Source organism: Typopeltis vanoorti, chromosome 2 (genome assembly GCF_054136105.1).
Source record: "Typopeltis vanoorti isolate ZY-2024b chromosome 2, IOZ_Tvanoo_1.0, whole genome shotgun sequence".
NCBI classification, from domain to species: Eukaryota; Metazoa; Arthropoda; class Arachnida; order Uropygi; family Thelyphonidae; genus Typopeltis; species Typopeltis vanoorti.
The window spans coordinates 4,767,121-4,788,581 of NC_143550.1; the positions used below are offsets into that span (position 1 = coordinate 4,767,121).

Sequence of the window (21,461 nt, forward strand, 5' to 3'; positions counted from 1 at the left end):
TATTTTATATGCTGATGGCATTGTCCTGATGAGTGATGATTCAGAAGACTTGCAGCTAATGCTAGATGTTGGAGGAAAGCACTGGAAATTGGTGGCTTGCAAATTATCAGAAAGAAGACTGAATGCATGTGCTGTGATTTTTCTAATAGCCCTAAGAATAACATCATATGCCTTCAAGATGCCCCATTCAAGAAAGTTGAGAGCTTTAAGTACTTGAGCTCAATCCTCACATCAATGCTGGCATGGAACATCAGCTGAATGAGATAGAGAGTACTCTTTGGAGTATTATGTGACTGAAGGATGCCAGTACAAGTAAAGGGGAGGATATATAAAACAGCAGTATGATCCATCATTATATATGGAGTGGAATGTTGACCTCTTAAGCGACAACAAAAAATGCTTGCTGCTGAGATGAAGATGCTGGGGGGGGCTGGAGGCATTACCATACTGAATAAAGCGTGTAACGAAGTGAGCACTGACTTAGGTGGTTTAGACACATCACGAGACACCCTGTAGATCACATGGCATGGAAGGTAATGGAAATGTGCTCGGAATCCGACTTTCACTATATTCGTATCTCTTTCGTCATTCTTTGCTACAATCAATTGTTTCATTCACTGCTCTTTTACAGTGCTCTCTTTGATATTAGATGAGCACTCATTCTTCTCGTTGCATTCTCACTACTGTCACCATCAGTCACTGATACATTACCGCTCATCAAGTCCACATTCTAGTCACACTTTTGCACACACCCTGCTTCCATTCACCTTAAAAATGAATAATTTATTGACAATCTAATGAATGCATGTAGCACACCTCACGTTTTGTGAAATGGCTAAAATCCAAATTTAACTCTTGTAAAGACATAACTACCACTATGTTCCTTCTGATGCCAGTTATTATACCCTGCTGAAGTTCAGCTGTTTTATCAACTCAAACAAACAAGCTCACACACACCCTACAGATGCATGACTTCTACCATAACTCTTACACAGTTATCCACAATTAATTAGTAAAAAAAATTATCTGAACCAAGAGTCTTCATTTCACAAACTTGCCAACGAAACACCACCTGGATTCACTTCAATGGACAAAATTGTTTGACAGTCTTTTCTCATATAGGTATCTTACACTTTATTCCTGGACTAATACTATTCTGTATTTTGTTCTTCTCTATATGTTATGTTTTATTTTATTTTTGATGTCTTTAACAGTTTTTTTATTTTTCCAATAACTAAATTCTAGTCCTAGATCTGGTGTTGTAAGAGCCCTTGCATTAATACTTTTTCTGACATTAGTTATAATGTAATCAGTTACAGATTTTTGCCCCTTTGTATTCTCCCATGTTAGGCTGTACTTTATGATCAAGGAATATATTATTTATTCTTAATTCATTATTCGTACAAAACTATAGCAGGTTTACTCATTTTCCTTAATTATTTCATTAAATCTTTGTCACATATCCAAAATAGCCATGTTGCCAATTCTTGTATTTAAATCACCAATGATTTCTGCATATTCTCTTTTTTATATATTTTTTCTGTTAGGTTTTGAAGATCTGCATAAAATTCTTCTGTTTCTAGTGTTGGTTTCCCTTTCTTTAGCTTTAAATGTAATATTTTACTCAATATATAATTGCATTGTTCTGCCTGTTCCTTTATATTCTTATATATCATTCCATTTCTAATAGATACTCTTTCATGTTTTTCTACTCCATTTTATATTAATATATAGTTTACAGTTTATTTTATACCTTTGCCTTTTTAATTTTGGTCTCTGATTGAATTTTGGTTTTTCAAACTTTGGTTTCTCTGAACAGTTGGGTTTAATGTTCTCTAGCAAGCTGCTAACGTAATCAGAAATCACCACCTATGATGATGGCTTCATATATTGATGTAGCCTTCATACTTAGGGTGGCTCTTCTGGATTTGTCTACATCATCTATTCACCTTACCACAATTCTAACTAAATTAATAAAATCCTTGCACTTCTCTTCATCCCACAATCCTCTCAGTATACAGATTACAGTAATACTGTTAATATTACATATATCCAGGATGCCACAGGATAGCCAGAACTTTAAAGCCAGATAATCCCTGTAATACTTTCAAATCCCATATTAAAAATAAAATAAATAAAATATTTTCTAGGGCTCTGCCCTTATCTAAAGACCAATTCTCCCTCTCTCTCTCTCTAATTTAAGGTGCATATAAAGTTTCTTGTGTTTGTAACTTGTCTTAATATAGACAAATTTGACTACATCCATTTGGATGAGCATAAGAAATCCATATGCTACCACGTTATGGTAAGTCAGATCTAGCAGACCTGACTTAAAAATGAAAGGTGTTTTTTGGAATTAGCAGCAGATCATAAAAACCAACTCATTCTCAATAAATATGGTTATGAGTAACTCCAAGATATGAAAAATTGTAATTCTTAGATCTGTTCAACAACCAAGACTGTTTATAGTTCATAAAAAGCATTTCTCATAAGGCTTTAAGCTCTCACTCTAATCACCTTTCACTTATTTTTGCATTGCTTTACATGTTACAGTTCTTATGCTGTACCTGTCATGATGATTCATGAATTGTTGCAATCAGCAAACCAAAAAATAAGTAAGTACTGTACTCCCAGAGATGCGAGACCTTTTGACACTTCCGCGCATATCAGAATTCAAGGAATTCTGCTGAATTGTCTGTACAGTTGAGAAAGTATGTGAAATGTGTATTGAAGAATTTTAGTATTTCAGAATAAAACATTTAAACATCCTGGAGAGTGTACTAATAACAATTCACGGATCCTCCCCTCTTTATGTAGAAAACATCTAACAACAACACAATTTCTAAAACAGGTATCCCACTTGTTATGATTTTTTTGTTAAAACCTCTCCAGGATTGGTATTCTAGAGAGTTGTTACCAGGGTGCATTAGCCATTCTTAGGAGCAGTCACTATGTTGATTTTAGGCAAATTTAAAATTCAGGCTATATATAGTGGTGGTTGTGAGCAGTAGATGGCATTGGTGTAGATGATGCGGTTCACTGTAGTTGGTGGATTGAGTGGTGGAGACGGAAAGTTGTAGAGTAGGTACACTCCCTCGATGAGTCTTTGGGCTCCTTGGAGGTGTCACATAATAATAATAATATTATTATTATTACAAAGGTTGTGAAGATTATCCATGTTTCAGTATTGAGAGAAGTGTTCATCAGCAGAGATAAGGGTGGTGGTTCCATTATATAACCCCATGATCAGACCACCAATCTTTTCATTGTGATATCTATTTTTATCCTGCTTAGTACTAAGTAATGGTCACTTCCAATTTAAAATCCTCTGTACACTCTCGTACCCTAAACAAACATGAATATATCACTACCAACAATGACATAGTCAATGAGGCTTTTCTTATTTCTTGTTCTTCTCTCCATATGACCTTGTGCACATCTTTATGTTGAAACACGGTGTTAGTAATGACTAGTCCATGTCCTGAGCAGAAGTCCAGTAAATATTTGCCTGGTGGGATTCATTTCCTATTTTGCTGTTCAGATCTCTAACAAGGGCCACTTTTTTTCCCCCCATTTTCTTTATCTCAGCTGCCTGTTCTAATGACTCAAAAAAATCCCTCCACTTCTTCCTTGGAAGAACCTTCTGTGGGACCATAGGCACAAATAAGTTTCATTGTCCATGTCCAAAGTTTACCCACATATGTCTAATTGAAACTGACTTCCAATCAAGAAGTTTATCTTCGTGTTTGGTGTTGAATGCTATCATTACTCCTTCTTTCCTTCATCATTATTGCATGAAAATAACATCTTATACTTATTATTTAGTAATATCGCACATGCTTTTGTTATTCTTTGTCTCAATAATGACAATTATGTCAATGTGGTACTTTCCAATTCTGCAAGATTTCCTTCCCATTAATACTCCTTATATTGATAGTTCCTATCTTCAGTTCTTCTGATGATGGGTTTATTCTTCTTCTTCTAGATGTTGATTTGGAGCTTGTATCAGTAGCTGACTTTACAGTGTTCATCCTGGTTCCCTGATGAAAACAGTGGGGGGGCTTGTTTAACTGGTCGATGTTCCAGGCAGCATGAAATTTCATCATGTTGTACCATCATATATATTTGTGGTTTTAAGCCAATAGAGAGTACAATTTGGTTGTCTAACTTCCAAAATGCCAGCCCATCCTCATTTGTTCTTGCCTAAGTGGATACCTACTAACAGGGTGTGCCACATGAAGGTGAGGATTGAACATTAGGTCAGAAGCCCCCAGTTAGTTCTCCACATTCTTGAAAGATGATGTGGAGATCTCCCAGTTATTTGGCTTTGACCCTTAACTAACCCCGCTCTGTTTGTATTGTGCATTTATAAGATTGAAATTTGATTATGGGTTTTTAAGTCTATGCATCTACAAAAGAAAGCATTCTGCGATGTCTCTCTGTCTTTGGACAGAATGGTAGATCAGTTAATATCTGTCTTGAACACAAAAATTATATCCATCATCTGTATGCTAAGTCGGAATTGGCAGATCAATGCTCTGGATACTCCTTCACATAGGATCAGATTGCAAAAAACTTCTCTATTACATAGTAATTGTTACAGGTTTGAGAGACTATTCTTGGAATCAGCATCAGCTATAAAGCACTCTCTCTACCTTGACAAGTATAGTTGCATTAATTTACCAAAGATCTGGGAGACTATAATTTTAAGACCTAATAGCCAAACTTTTTAAATTAACTTTGTAATTAGCCGACCCATAGAGGCTCAGATAACTACATAATACAAATATAAATATAACTATATATGTTACTACTAATTCACGGAATCAGCCTCAGCCCTATGAAACTCTCCAAACCTCAACAAATTTGGTTGTATGAGACTGCCCCCAAATTTGGGAGGCTTACATCAGCAGACCTTCAGCCCAACGGCCAAGAACACCTACATAGCCCACTAGGGGGCACCATCAGGACTTTTAGGAGACAATAACTTCATCACTTCATTCTCAGCTACTGTGTTGTAGTGCCTACGTGCACGTGCCTTTTTTGTAAGTTCCTTTTGAAGATGACAACGTGACGTTGCCGAAATATTGGAAATATTTATTAAAGTGTAATTTAATTTATATTCTTATATACGTTGTCAATTTTCCTTAAGTGATTTAGTAATGCATAACCAACGTATAAGCTTGTCTACGAGAATATACCATATATGCCTGCCTGCCTGGTTGGCCAAGTGGTTACCATATCTGCTCTCCAGTCAGAAGGATGCAGATTCGAATCCTGCTGTGGGCATGGATGTTTGTGATTGTCTGTGAAAATACTCATGGTGGTGGTCAGCAGTAGATGGCATTGGTGTAGATAATGAAGGTAGTTGCGATTCGTGGTAGTTGTTGGATTAAGTGGCGGAGACAGAGAGTTATATAGTAAGTGCCCTCCCTCGATGAGGCTTTGGACTCCCTGGAGGTGTCAGTTACAATTTAAATTGTTTCTATATTTACTTACTTTAGTGCTTGTCACAATTATCATTGTTGTCTGATGATGCTGGGTAGATAACCAGTGAAATATTAATAAGTTTAGTATATGTATTTTTTTTTCTTCTAGGTGTTGTTTATACCATTAAGCATTATTATGAATGGCAAACTTAGGAGGCAGCTTGGAGCAGTGTTATGGCATGAGAAGAAACTGCAAGAGAAGAATGTCAGTTAGCACATAAGAAAGGATCAGGAGTTGTTTAAGGGTGTTCATCATTCATATGAATGATGAACACCCTTAGTACGAATCATCCACATGATTCATGCTTTGGATCATGTGGATAAACTAAGTGAGATTTAAATGGATGAGTAAGATCATAAAGCAGGAGCTGGAAAAAAAGAAAAGAAAGAAAGAAAAGAAACATTGTGGAGGGAATATGAAGTAAAAAGTGATTGGCATTCCCATGAACAATACAGAGAACAGGCGGGAAGCATGGTAAGAATGGCTAAATCAGACTGGTTGGAAATTAGCTAAGCACACCAAAGGAAAGAAAAAGTTTTTTACTACATACAAATGAGAGGAAGAATGATTATGGAAGAATAACTTTAATCATTGCCAATGGTGGGAAAGTGACAGAACGAGAAAAAATTGGTGAGATACTAAGTCATCATTTTGCAAGGATGCATCATCCAGGTGGAGATGCTAATGCAAGAATTGAAGTAGAAAAACTGGAGGTGCTCAGCATATTGATAAATATCAATATCAACACAGCAGTCCGATTGGGTAGAATGTCAACATGTGTACTATGAGAATATGCAAGAAACTTGCCGGTGCCTTTGATCAGACTGTTTAATCTAAGTCTTAAAGCAAGGTTCTGAGAGAGTGAAAAGGGGGACAAGACAGTTCCATTACCTAATGGAGGCAGAAGGGGCAAATTAGAGACCAATTAGTATCTCAAGATAGTGGTCAAGGTATTGGAAAAGCTGATTATAGGTAGAATAAATTAAAGATACTAAGAAATTATATACTTGGTTTAATCCTTTATCCAAGTGTAAGCAAACAAGTTTGTGCCTGAACTATTTTCAGGACTGGGGCAACTCGTATAAAGAAGCTAATGACTTCACATCACTTGCCTTAGTGTTCTACTTCTTTATACGAGTTGCCCTAATCCTGAAAACAGTTCAGGTGCAAACTTGTTTGCTTATACTTGGATAAAAGATTAAACCAAGTATATAATTTCTTGGTATCTTTAATTTATAGTATAACCAAGTGGGAAAACTTACAACAATGATTACAGGTAGAATTCAGGAATGGGTGGATAGGAATGTGATATTCTATGGGGCAGCATTACTTTTTCTGAAAGAAAGGTCCTGCCGTAGTCATTTACTCACATTTTATAATAGAGTGACAGCTGAATAAGTGTAACACCACATCATGATACTACTGGTATTTAACAGATTATCACGTGGAAAACTATTACATAAGGTGAAGCAAATGGGAATGGATATGAAGCTGATGTTATGAGCTAGTTGACAGATGCACCAAACAGTAGTATATGATGAAGTGCCTTCAAGATTTCTTTCTAAGGTCAAGATTGTTCAATTTGTATATTAATGATAACCTAATGATCATAGTTAACTTAGATATGATTTGAGGGGGTAGTGTTCAGTTGTTTACTGATGATTCAAAACTGGGAAGGGCAATAGTTAATAAAAAATTATGTACAGATGCAGCAGGATGATTTAAACAAATTGATGGTGTAGAAGGAGGATAATATTTGTCATTTTATTGTTGTAAAGTGTAAGTGAGCTTGTGCACTATCACCACTATAACATATACATTATACTGGTGATACTGGACTACAGGGAGTTGATGAGGCTAGGATTTGGTGGTGATGGTTGACAGAGTTGAAGTTCAGAGGACATATTGCAAAGGTTGGCAATATAGTTCAAAGGATTATGTGGAGGAGCACACTTTGACAACTTGGTTAGAGAGGTTATTATAAAGCTATGATGTGGCTAAATCTGGACTATTGGGCACAGATTTGTTCACTTTGGTTTCTTGGCAGTGAGGTCGTGGTGGTGCAGAGGGTCTAGAGACAAATGATCAACGTGTCTGTCAATGCTCCCTATGAGGATAGATTGAAGGTGTGCAGGTTGAAAGTTTTGTTAATAAGACAGAGAAAAGGGAATATGATGGAAATGTAAGTTACTAAACAGATTCTATATGATTAGGTACAAAAGAAATTTTTCAGTACATGATGAGTAAGAAGAGAACTAGTAGTGACTCCTGAAATTTTTGTAAGCATGTGGTTAATGAGGATGTGGAGACTAGATTTTTTGGATTAAGAGTTGTGAGTGGATAGGTATTATGTGAGTAATGTGGGCCTTCCATGATGAGTCTCCTGACTCCATGTAATAATAAAATTGTATAAAAATTAGTGAGTAAGAATGGTTCAGTAGCATTATTATAACTTCTTGTGAAGTTATGTCACATATACTATTGGTTGCATATGGGGTTTCTTCCAGTGAGATATCTCTTAATAGTAATCAAGTAACTTAAGTATAAAGAGCTAATTTTTATATAATAAAGAGCTATTGTACCACGTACTAGGATCACTTGCATTGGCTAACGCTAGTGTTCGCCGTTACTTTATAGTTTACTAGATTCGGCAAGAAACTCTCTGATTCCAATCTTTGAGTTTCTTATTCGGTTTTAAAACTATGTGGGAATTAATATCCCCTTAATTTAAGTAATCAAGTAATCATTCTTATTCATAACAAATTTAATTAGATGTTTCTTGTAAATTCAAATAAGTTTTTTTTATGACATCGATTATGCATTGTTATAATATTTCTTTATAATTAAGTTATTTTCATCTGTAGGACTAACTCCTGAACGAAAGGAATACAGATATATGCATGAACTATCAGGATTGTCTGACATCAAGAATATTTTAGAGAAAGATGAAAATTCTTAGAAGTAGTAAGTCATTTTTTGCTACTCACAGTTTCTGTTCATTAGAAAAAAATCTTTTAAAACTCTTACACTTTTTCTGATACAAGGGAGGGAATGAAATAAAATAACCAGTATTTCAGTCGTGCATCGGTTACTGCTGTCAAGATTAACATATCAGTAAGAAAAATTACTTCAAATGAAACTGATAACATTTCAGCAAACCATTTTGAAAGGTTATTTGCAAACCTGTAATATTTTGTACCATAGGTTGGCTAAGGATTTTCTTTCCCGATTTTTATTAATTTTATATAATTTTTACATAGTCTGGAAACCCTGCTCTACATTCCAAACATGGAACTTTTTCAAGGTACTTCAAGCATCCAGTAAGTGGGACATAGTCTCACACCGGGCAGTGAAATTCATCTGCCATCTAAAGATGATCACAAACATCCATGCTCATGCTAGGATTCAAACCTGCAGCCTGTTGATTAGAAAGCAGGTATGCTGTGCTGTTTTTTGACAGTAATCCATGAAGCATTTGTGGCTTATTTCCAGTGGAAATAGTGGGTGCTAGCATAATTGGTGAGACATTCACATGGCATGCTCCAATGTTTATTCCTTTTTCAATTAATGTTTCAGTTGCATGGTTCCAGCAACTCTTGAAATGTGGGTGATATTTTTTGGTGGAACATGCTGCATCACTGCATCTAGGTATTTCTCTAATGGGGTATTTTCTATCGCAAAAATTACTATTCCATTGTCTCGAAATATGGTTGGTTAGTTGTACATTTGTATGCGTGGTAATAGTAATTGTCCCAGTAGTAGTAATTCGCTCAACGGTATTAGATACAATATTGGCATAAGAGAGAGAGAGTGTGTGCTAACCTTTGTCCATTGTGTTCGGCAAGGCTGAGATTGATGTCTTTTCTTTATCTGTAGCTGTGGCTAAGGTTCTGGCTGGCATCTTTTCTTTGGTTATCGGAATCCTGCGACCTTTGACTGACTCCTGCTAAGCCCAGGCATTGGACAGCTGCTGGTCATGAATTATCAGTGCTGGTTGAACTTTTGCTGGCCATTGCTTCAGGTGATTTCAGGGAAAGTGTAAACTACAACAATATCCCGAAACTCAAAGTAACCGTTGTAGTGATAACAATAAGAACAGTGAAGAATTTTAAAAAATTAAAAATAACTTGGTATAACTTCACAAAATTAAAAAACTAATTTTATACCACAATAGATCAGATGTTTATAATTTGCCGGTATATAACTTGAAGTTGGTTGAAATATAAAACTGCACAATACCAACTTTATGCAGGAGTGACCTTGGACACTTCTGCTCTCTTCTGTGACGAGGGATAGATAGATATTTACTTTAAAATTTCAGGAATTGAAATATAGCAGCTAAATTATAGCGAGTTGAAAAAACTAACAGAAGATTATTTAGTAGCAGATAAGTTTCTGAGGTTGTAAGTTGGAAACAGAAGTAGATGAATGAAATGAAGTAGAAGATTCTAATCAGCATGATCTCTGGAATAATTAGCCTTCACCTTCCTCTTGATCTGTTATTGCTCAGTGGTATATCACACCAATTAATGTACGAGCAACATCCATCAAATTGATTTGTATTCTTCGTGAGCCACTTTAGGGTTAGCTAGATACTTGTGGAAAATATCTCAATATGGCCTTCTAAGGAATATGAAGAACCAAACCTAGCTTCAGATTCATATCAAATCCTCACTTCTCTTGGCTCACCCTGTTAGTAGGTATCTAGTTGGGTTACTGAATGAACAAAAATGGGCTAGTGATTTGAGATTTAGCTCATTGAATTGTATTCTGTACTACCTTAAATCAAAAAACAATCATGACATGAGAGAAAATGTCATGACAACTGGGGCATCAGTCAGTTAAGCAAAGAAACTCACCATCCACAGAATTCCAGATTGGTATCGTCAGCATATGAAGTATAAATGGAAAACAAGTGGAAATGGCAGAGAGAAAAGGAAGAAAAGAATTAGAGAAGTAACAGGTTGACATAATTGGTGTTACTGAATGAAAAAAGGCAAAAGCAGTTAAGATTCTTCTAATAAACAAATACATAATAATAAGGCAATAATGGTCAGGAAAAGTAAGGGGTAGCCATACTATTCAACACTAAACATGAGGATAATCTTGAATGACAGATGATACGTAGTATAGCACTGTGGGAAAACATCAAAAATGGAGAATTGAACAATGAGTCTTATTTGTGATTGTGATCACAGGAGGTACTCCTTGATCACTTCCTTGATCACCTTGAAGTTGATCACTTCCATATATGTTTTCATCAACATCCCATGTGAGCAGTAAAAAATGTCAAGGGAGCAGATTGTAAAATCGATTGCAAAATAAGAGCGAGTAGGCACATTGAAGAAGATATTTACTGTGTTATTAATAAGGGAGAGGTCATGATTGTTGAGCATTTGCTCAATGATATGACCTCGTCTGTTTGTGCGGGCACTACCCCCCACAGAGTATTATTGTCCATTAAAGTGCCCATTAGGAATATGGGCTGAGGTAGTTGCATTATGAGATTATCAAGTTCTGCTTCGATTAATTCAGAATCTGGTGGTAAATATATTGGGCATACTGTGAATAGAAACCCCACAGATAGGCAAATTGATAGGCAGTATATAAAGCAAAAAGATTTATTTAGCATTTGGCTAAGAAGAATACATGCATATGCCACCACCACCACCACACACACACACACACACACACACACACACAAAGAACATACAAAACAAAGCATATAAGAGACGTATAAAAGGATACAACAGTGTGATGTGACACTATAGTCATATGTACAAGTAAACATAAAATTAAAATTGAATGTCTAAGTTCAACAGCGTCTGTAGAAACTGTTATAAAGTTTCAGTTACAGGTCCCAGATAAGTTTATAGGTTCTGTGAGGATAGTCAAACGTGATATGTTGTATAGTTTCGTTATCCTCACCACAGTCACAAGATGAATTTGGTCTTATCCTCCAAGTAAACAAGGAAGTTCCACACCTACCATGGTTGGTGCTGATCCTATTGTTTTTTGAGGTAGGTCGAATGCTGATGGAGGGCTGTTTGTGTTAAAGACAGCCTGCCAAATTACTGGGCTTGGACAGTGTTGTTGCATCATAGCTGTCCCGAGGGCTATGATGCAACAACAGCCCTCGGTGACAAGTCATTGTGCCATAATGATAGGCAGGTGCCTTGACTTAAACCTCTGTGATGTAAAGCTATCAATATCAGAGTGTATAGGAAGCAGTGGATCTAGCAAATATTTTTATATTCGTGAATCGAATTGTCTTGACATCTTAGTTGGAGACTCGTTAGTACGAGGTGTGACAGTAGAGGATTTGACAAAATCATACCAACCTGATGCGACCATAAAGGATGTAACTGAGTCTATTAGAGAGCAAAAGGAAAGAGTGAAAGAAATGATTGTTGTGGCAGGTACGAATGATTTGAAAGGAGACAAAATGGAAATGATAGAAGACCTGAATGAATTGTTTGAGGTAGCAAAAGAAAAGAGTGAGAGAGTTAGAATGATTAGTCTTTTGCCACGATATGACAGTGAAATGTTTAAAAGGAGGGCCATAATTGTGAATGACTTTATGCGTGGGTTATATATGACGAGTGGTGTGGAGTGAGTTCAATGGGCGAAAGGATCTATATAAGATGGATGGCTTGCATTTGAATGGTTACGGTGTAAGAAGACTTGAGAAAGTGTTGCTGAATGTGGTGGATGTGCAAATTCAGGGAAACTAGATTTATTAAGGGGGGGGGGGGGAGTAGATATACAGTCCTTAGGGAGGCAGTTGAATGTAAGAATGAATATAATATGCCCGAGCAAATAAGGACAACAAATCAGAGTGGGATAGTTAATATAAGGCATCATGGTAGGGTTGGGGCTAATGGGGGGTCTTAAATTCATGTACACTAATGCTAGGAGTATTAGGAACAAGAAGTAAGAGTTTTTGGCCATGGTTGGCACTTCCAGATCACAGGTTATTGGTATTAGTGAAACATGGCTGACTGTAGATGATATAGCTAGTGGGATTGAATGTGATGGGTATAGTGTGTTCAGGAATGACAGGGAGAATAAAATGGGGGAGGAGTATTGTTGATGATAGCTGATGAGCTGCAGCCAAGTTGAATTGCAGGATAGAGAAAAGAGCACATTTGAGGCCATTTGGTGTAAGATTGCGACTAGCAGAACTAAATATACAATTGGGTGCTGCTATAGACCAGGTGATGGAAAAGATGGTGGTGACAGTATGCACAAGCAAATAGAAGAAATGAGTGGAAAGAAGGTGATTATTATGGGAGATTTCAACTATGGTCGCATTGATCGGAGTGAGGAGAGGACAGACGGGAGGAAGGAATTGGATTTTATGCGGTTATTAAGGGATAACTATCTGCGACAGCATGTAATGGAAAATACTAGGGGTCAGAGAGTGCTTGACCTAGTAATTACATCTGAGGATTTGGCTGTAACAAATATGACCACATTGCCACCAATCGGTGAGAGTGATCATAGGGTCTTGACTTGGGAGGTGGCTAAAGGTGTAGAATTTTCAATTAAGACAGGGTACATGTGGAATTATCGGGCTGGAAAGTATGACAAGCTTAGGAGTTTGATTGGTTCAGTGTCATGGCATGTACAACTGCAAGGACTAGAAGTCGATAGTGCATGGGAGGTAGTTAAGAAGTGTTTGCATGAAGCAATGGCTGATCGTATACCTAGAGTCCGAATAATAAATCAACTAGGGGTTAAATGGATGAATAACACCATTAAGCCTGAGCTGCAAAAAAAGAAACAACTATGGAGGGAATTTAAGGAGAAAGGTGACCAGCAGGCACCCGAACGGTATAAAGCGCAGGCCAGAAGGGTAACGAGTGTGTTAAGAAAAGCAAAAAAGGATTACGAAAGAACATTGACCATGCAGGCTAAAGAGAATCCTAAACAGTTTTTTAGATATGTAGCAAGTAAAAGGGAAAATGTACATGGCAGAATGATTTTAAAGAATGCCGATGGTAGAGAGGTAACTGAATCAGTTGATATAGTTGAATTACTGAGTGAGCACTTTGCAAGAATTATATCATCCAAGTAGTGACATTGCAGAAACGAATGTACCAGTAGATTATATGGGAATTGTGGTGAATGAAGTGGAGGTGAGTAGTCTATTGCATAACCTCAATGTCAATACATCTGTGGGATTGGATGGTATACCAGCTCATGTTGTACAAGATGCAGCTAAAGAATTGTCAGTGCCCTTGACCATTTTGTTTAATTTGAGTCTCGGGTCTTGGTTAGTCCCAAGGGAGTGGAAAGAGGGGAAAATAGTTCCACTGCATAAAGGTGGTTCCAAGACTGCTGTTGTAAATTACCGACCGATTAGCATATCAGGAATTATTGTCAAGGTCTTAGAGAAATTAGTCAAGAAAAGAATACAGGATTGGATAGATGAAAATGGGATATTGTATGGGGGACAACATGGTTTTGTGAAGGGTAGATCATGCCTCAGTAACTTGCTCACGTTTTATAACACAGTAACGGCTGAACTGGACAGGGGAAATGGGTCTACAGTAATACTACTGGACTTTGCCAAAGCTTTTGATAGGATACCACATAGAACCCTAATCAGTAAACTGGAGCAGATGGGGATAGATATAGGGTTGGTGAGATGGATAGGAGGGTGGTTGAAAGAGAGATACCAGAGAGAGGCTAAAAGACGGCTTGTGACTAGTGGAGTGCCACAGGGCTCTGTTCTTGGACCACTGCTTTTCAATTTGTTCATCAATGATATAGGAAAGGATTTGAGAGGAAGTGTTCACTTGTTTGCTGATGATGCAAAGTTGGGTAGAGCAATAGTGAATCCACATGATGTCAAAATTTTACAGGATGATTTGGATAGTTTGGAGGACTGGGCTAAGAAAAATGGATGTCAATTTAATGTGCCAAAGTGTAAGGTTATGCACTTTGGGGTGAAAAGAATAGCAGCAGTAATATCGCATTGGTGGAACCGTACTCCAGGAGATTGATGAGGCCATGGATTTTGGGAGTGTTGGTGGATAGGGAATTGAAGTTTAGGGGGCACATTGCAAAAGTGACTAAAACTGCTCACCAAATCACTTGGCTTCTGAAAAATACTTTAACATGCAGAGACAAACAAGTTGTTGTTCCTCTGTATCGAGCCTTGATAAGACCCCATCTGGACTACTGTGCCCAGTTATGGGCACCAGGGTTTCTTCGTGATGGGGTGGAAGTGGAGAGGATCCAGAGAAGAGTGACCAAGATGATAGCAGGTTTGTGGAATGAACCTTATGAGAATAGGTTGAAGATTTGTGGGTTGCAGAAATTGGTTGATAGGCGAAGGAGGGGTGATATGATTGAGACATTCAAATTACTGAAGGGTTTCTATAAGATTGATCCAGAAGATATTTTTGAAAATATGACTGGTGGTGGGAGGACTAGGGGCCATGAATGGAAGCTGGGCAAGAGCATGGTTGACAAGGGTGTTAGAGCTAGGTTTTTTACTTGGGGAGTAGTGAATGAGTGGAATAAGCTTCCAGAGTCTGTTGTGGGTGCTACGACCGTGAATGAGTTCAAGGCAAGGTATGATAGATACTATGTGAATGTCGAATAGTTGTTCTTGACATGATGTTAGGGCCTCCCTCGATGAGTCTGTCGACTCCTTGGAGTTGCCCCGAACAATAATAATAATACTTGTGCGGTTGTATGTGGCTCAGAATGGCGGAGTTGTCTTTATTGTTCCAGATATGATGTGCATTTCTGAAGAAGACAGGCCAAATTTAACATACAAATAAAGCAGTTCTACTTATGTTTTACAGCCAGAATTTCTGAAAGAAAAGAATCACAGGGAGTTTCTCAGTTAAGAAACACTTGAACTTCTATATAAAGAAGAGAGTTAAAAGAATCAGTTCATGCTCATTTGTGTTGTGCACTTAATTCTCCATTTACACGGTAGATTGGTTCCAGAATAAAAGTATAAATCAAAACCGTGTAAAAAAGAATACATTGCATATGAAAAAAATAGAATGGTTCCAGAACCGATATGAACAATAAGTTATTTTCCAACAAAACATACAAAAATCATTGAATAAAACTATTTAATTTTAATGGAATATTGTTTATTTTAATTACTTATTTAAAGTATATACATATGTATCTTTCTTAAAAAAAATAATGTGTCACTAATAAAACAAATTCGAAAAGGCTCAAATATACCCGTACATTTGGGTATTAGTTATATTTTATTCACTGTCGCTTTCTGACAGTAGCCACATTCTTTTGTGTGAGACTGGAATTAAATCACTTCCATCACTGTTCATACTGCAAAGGCAAAACGTTTTCTTCAGTAAAACAAACTAAATTAACACTAATTTCCAATAATTCTGAATTGATTTTGAAGCCCTTCTTTAATTAATCCTGCAGTGAGTAGAATATCTGTTCATCATTATCACTTTTTTCTTTTTCATCGAGATTCTCAAAGACAGCTTCTGTTATTTCATCATCACTAAGAGCCTTGTCAACCATCAATTCTTTAATATCTGCAGATGAAAAATCATGAAATCCTTCTATGTCAACTGCATGTGCTAATCTGATGATATTGGGATATTCAGTTGTATGCAAAGGTAAGGAGTTTTTCTTTTTCACACATTCTGTCCAAGTAGCTTTCCAATATGCATTTAAAGTTGATGGTTTTAATTCTGATTACACCAGCTTAGCAAGTTTGATGCAATTCAAAATAGAAAATTTCTTCCACACATCAGTAACTGTCAGTAAATTATCCTTATCTAGTTTATCCAAAATATATTGGAATGTTCTTATGTAGTAAGTTTTGAAGGTAGCGATTGCATCCTGATCTAGTGGTTGTATTAGGTGGCAGAAAACAAAATTCCACATTTGGATGTTCTAAAACCGTGTGGCCAGGTGCATTATCTATAATCAGTAAAATTTTGAAGTCCAGATTTTTTTTCCATCAAATAGTGTTTAACTTCTGGAATAAAACACTGATGGAACCATTCATTAAAAATTTCTTTTCAACCCAACCTTTTTTGTTTGCCTTCCAGTGCACTGGTAACGTGTTAAAATCCACACCTTTTCATTGTCCATGGTCTTAGGGATCGATTAGTGAGTAATGGTTTTAATATATGATCTCCTGAAACATTGCTGCAAAATAATAGTCGCACAATCCTTAACTGCTTTAAAGCCACAAGAACTTTTTTGTGATTTCGCTATATAAGTTCTACTTGGCATTTTTTTGTCTGCACAGTTGTCTACATTCTGTAGCATAGAGTAATCCCTAATATTTAAAACATCAAGGGGAGGTTCCCCAAAATTCATGTTTAAGTACATATGTACCATTCTAGGAAATGATAATTATAATGGAAATACTCTTTTTAACAGAAATGAATTCAAACAGAAATTTGAAAAATAAGCACCATTTGAACTGTGTAAAAGTAGAAGTGCTTTTGTTTTCTAAACTGTGTTATTTCAAAATTGTGTAAAAAGAGAATTAGCTGTGTTTTTAGAATAAATAAACAACAAGAGGCAGCAAAAAACAAAGGAGCCTAAAATGGGTATAATTGGAATTAAGGATGAAACAAATAATAATACCAGCTCTCCTATATGAACAGAATATCAGGAAAAAAAACAGAAGAGAAATGGGGGGGAGGGATTTTCCAGAATTACTATAGTAAGCTCTACTCATTCACAAAAAAATGTCACTCCAATAAAGTTAACTGAGTATAAAAGAAGAACCAAAAATACTCTGAAAGAAGTACAATATGCAGTCATTCAGATAAAGGTAGACAGTGCACCAGATACAGATGAAATAAGAATACATGTTGCCAAGGCACGGGAAAATATTCTTTATATTTTCCCGTGCCTTGGCAACCTGTACCTTAGCTCTGGTACCCCGATGAAGGTAGAATCTCTAAGAAATGGAAATTGTCTCAAACCATCCTCATTCATAAAAATGAGAAAAAGAGAACTTTGACAACTATAGACCAGCATATCTCCTGCCCTACCTCTATAAAATATTCACAAGAACCATACTAAATAGAATTAAAAACAGCAGGGGGTGCTTAAGGGTCAAAGCTGTATAACTGAGAGGAGACCTCCACATAGCCTTTAAAGGAATGCGGAGAACCGACCAGGGCTTCTGACCTAATGTCCAATCCTCACCTTCTCGTGGTGCACCCTGTTGGGTATCTACTTTGATACTGAACGAACGAGGATGGGCTGGCAATTTGGGATTTAGCCGACCAAATTGTATTCTTATTGGTTAAACCAAAATAAAAAAAAAAAAAAAAAAAAAATGATGGTACAACATGACAAAATTTCATGCCGGCTGGGGCGTCGCCCGGTTAAACAAGGCCCCCGTTGTTTTTGCCAGGGAACCAGGGCGAACAGCGAAAAGTCAGCTACTGGAACAAATCTGAAAACAAACCCCAACTCAACATCACCAGAGTTAAAGATCGGTACTATCAACGTAAGAAGCCTTAATGGCAAAGAAATGGAGCTAGCTGAGGAATTAGATAAGTACCAGATCGACATAATAGGGGTGACTGAAACAAAAAAAACCAAAACTGGTGAGATCTTTCTGAGCAATAAATACAAAATGTTATATTCAGGCAATAACAATCAAGGAAAAGAAGGAGTAGCCATAGTATTCAACACAAAATACGAGGCTAATCTTCTTGAATGGCAGTCAGTCTCAAGTAGAGTAATGTGGGCAAATATGAGAATGGGGAACTGGACAATGAGACTTATTTGTGCCTATGGTCCCACAGAAGGTTCTACTAAGGTAGAAGTGGAGGAATTTTTTGAGGCTTTAGAAAAAGCAACTGACACAATGAAAAAGGAAAAGTTGGTCCTTGTTGGGGATCTAAATAGTAGAGTAGGAAATGATTGTGAGACATACAAAAACATTTTGGGAAAATTTGGAGAAAAGAGCAAAGCTAATAATAATGGCAAATATCTGTTGGATTTCTGCTCAGGACATGGACTGGTTATTACTAACACCATGTTCCAACATAAAAATGTGCACAAATTCACATGGAGAGAAGAGGCTAGGAATAAGAAAAGTCTCATTGACTATGTTATTGTTGATAGTGATGTTTTCTCCCTAGTGCAGGACACCAGAGTGTACAGAGGATTTGAAATTGGAAGTGATCACTATTTAGTCTTGAGCAGGATAAAATTGAATTTCATATTGAAAAGAATAACATGTAGGAAAGTTTTAAAGCGAATAAAAGTTGAGCAGCTCTCAGATGTAAACTGTAGACTAAAATACAGAAATATTATTGAAAAGAAAATTAAAGAGTTTGAGAACAGGAATCAAACCTTGGACATTCAGTGGCAAACTCTGAAGGAAACATTGATTGATTCTGCCAGAGAGGCATGTGGTGAGGTTGTGTGCAAAGATAAAAAAATCAGAACTCCCTGGTGGACACAGGAAGTTAAAGAGGCAGTGAAGGAAAAGAAGAAAGCATATCAAAAGTTCCTGGCAAATAAGTCAGCTTTTACTCTTACAGAATACAGAGACAAATGTAAGAAAGCTAAACAGTGTGTAAAACTAGCTAAACAAAAGTCATGGGAGGACTTTGGCAAGAATATAGAAAATAAATATCAAGAAGGTGGCAAAATATTCTGGAGGTTGTTGAAGAAGCTTAGGAATGGAGGAAAGAGTGCTGTAAAAGGAATTAGAGATGATAAAGGTGAAATGAAAACAGGAGAAAAAGATATCCTTGAAGTATGGAGTAATTACTTTGAAAAACTGCTAAATGAAACAAGCAGTTATGACAGCACAGTGATAAAAAACACTGACCAGGCATGCAGTCAGGAATACATATCCATACTTGAAGTAGAAAAAGCCATCAAAGGCTTGAAATGTGGAAAGGCAGCAGGAGTAGATGATATTCGACCAGAAATGCTGAAGTATGGTGGTATAAGAGTCTTACAGTGGCTGCACTGCATAGTTCAGAAAGCCTGGACAGAGGGACGAATTCCCGATGATTGGAGTAGAGCTCTCATAGTACCCATATATAAAAAGGGAAATAAAACTGAATGTGAGAATTACAGAGGTATTTCCCTACTGAGTGTTCCTGGCAAGATCTATGCAAGTATACTTGAGAAACGGTTGAGAAGAATTGTGGAAGAAAAGCTTGGTGAAGAACAAGCTGGATTCAGGCCAAATAGAGGCTGTCAGGATCAGATCTTCACTTTACGGCAAATAGTCGAGAAAGCATGGGAATATAACAAAGATCTGTATTTAAGTTTTGTCGATTTGGAAAAGGCATATGACAAGGTGCCAAGAGAGAAGCTATTCAATACGCTGCAGTTATATGGTGTCAATGGGGCATTATATCAAGCAATACTTAGTCTTTATTTGAGTTGTGAGTCAGCAGTTAGAATTGAAGGAAGTACAGGAAGATGGTTTAATGTTAAATCTGGTGTGAGACAAGGATGTACATTATCCCCTCTGTTATTCATTATCTATATGGATCACATTATGAAGGAATGTGGTATTAAACCTGATATCAAAATTGGAGATGTTAATGTCAGCTCTTTGCTTTATGCGGATGATGTTATACTTCTAAATAAATCCGCTACAAGTCTGCAAGATTCTCTAACTAAATTGAATAGCTGTTGTAATAGATATGGTATGAAGGTCAGCAATAAAAAGACAAAGACAATGAAAATAGGCAGAATCATTGAAAATGTCAACTGTGTTGTGAATGGAGAACCTGTGGAACAAGTAAAACATTTCAGCTACTTAGGCACAATTTTTACTGAAGATGGTAAACTAAATATAGAAATAGACAACAGAATCAGCAAAGCTGGTATCGTGGGAAGTCAATTGAATAAATTCATATGGAATAAGAAAGAAATTAGTCGGAACACTAAATTAGCTGTATACAAGACTGTGTTCAAACCAATTTTAACTTATGGATCTGAGAGCTGGGTCAGAAGTAAAACACTTGACCAAAGACTAGAGACCACAGATATGAGAGTCCTGAGAAAGATTAGAGGCGTGAACAGATGGCATCAATGGCAATATCATATTAAAAATGAGGATATTAGGAAAGAACTTGACATTGTCAGCATCCAGGAATGCGTTAGCAGAGCTAATCTCAGATGGTATGGTCACTTAAATAGAATGGGAGAGGAAAGATTAGCAAAACAAGTGTTCTCTGCCAGGTTGGCAGGAAAACGACCCAGAGGAAGACCAAGATATAGGTGGATTGATACGGTACAAAGTGCCTTAGACAATAGAAATATAAGATCTGATAATGTTGGAGTCTTGACAAGTAACAGACTGATTTGGAGGAAAATTGTAGATAGGAAGTTAGTAATGATGTAATTTTTTCATGTAGTACTGTCATATCCTGTACACCCCTTGAGGGTACATGGCAGGAATTTGATGATGATGATGATAAAAATAGCAGGATTTAAGAAAGGATTCTCCACAATAGATCATATATATATACAATAAACCAACTAGAGTAATTTCTCCTTATCCATAGTTTTGCTCTCTGTGGTTTCAGTTACCTGCAGTCAACACCAGTCCAAAAATATTAAATGAAAAATTCCAGAAATGAACAATTCATTTTAAATTGCATGCCATTATGAGTAGTGTGATGAAATCTCGCATTGTCCCTCCCGGGATGTGAATCATCTCTTTGTCCAGCATATCCACACTGTACTGTATACGCTACCCATCCACTGTTCTTCCAAAGGGTTTTGGCATCTCCAACCATCAATATTGTCTGTTCCTGACATCCAATAATCAATGTCAGCATGGCTCAATGATCCTCCTTCTGACAATATGTCAGAAGGTCAAATAGTAGCCTATTAAACTTTATCATAGGTATGTATATGTAGGAATAAAACGTGTATGTATATATATATATATGTGTGTGTGTGTATATATGTGTGTGTGTGTGTGTGTGTATATATGTGTGTGTGTGTGT

At 36.8% G+C, this 21,461-nt stretch overlaps 1 protein-coding gene across 3 annotated transcripts in view; it reads left to right on the forward strand.

Moving 5' to 3' along the window:
- LOC150108792 (kinesin-like protein KIF11-B) overlaps positions 1 to 21,461 on the forward strand; it is a 706,328-nt gene that overhangs the window by 651,046 nt on the left and 33,821 nt on the right. For 2 of the 3 annotated variants that reach the window (XM_090403242.1, XM_090403252.1), the window contains exon 24: positions 8,355 to 8,454. In XM_090403242.1, coding sequence (XP_090259368.1) covers positions 8,355 to 8,449 — 95 coding nt within the window. In that variant the 3' untranslated portion in view covers positions 8,450 to 8,454. Of the gene's footprint in view, positions 1 to 8,354; positions 8,455 to 15,963; positions 16,081 to 21,461 lie in introns of those variants that run through there. The other variant, XM_090403263.1, reaches the window with a different exon arrangement.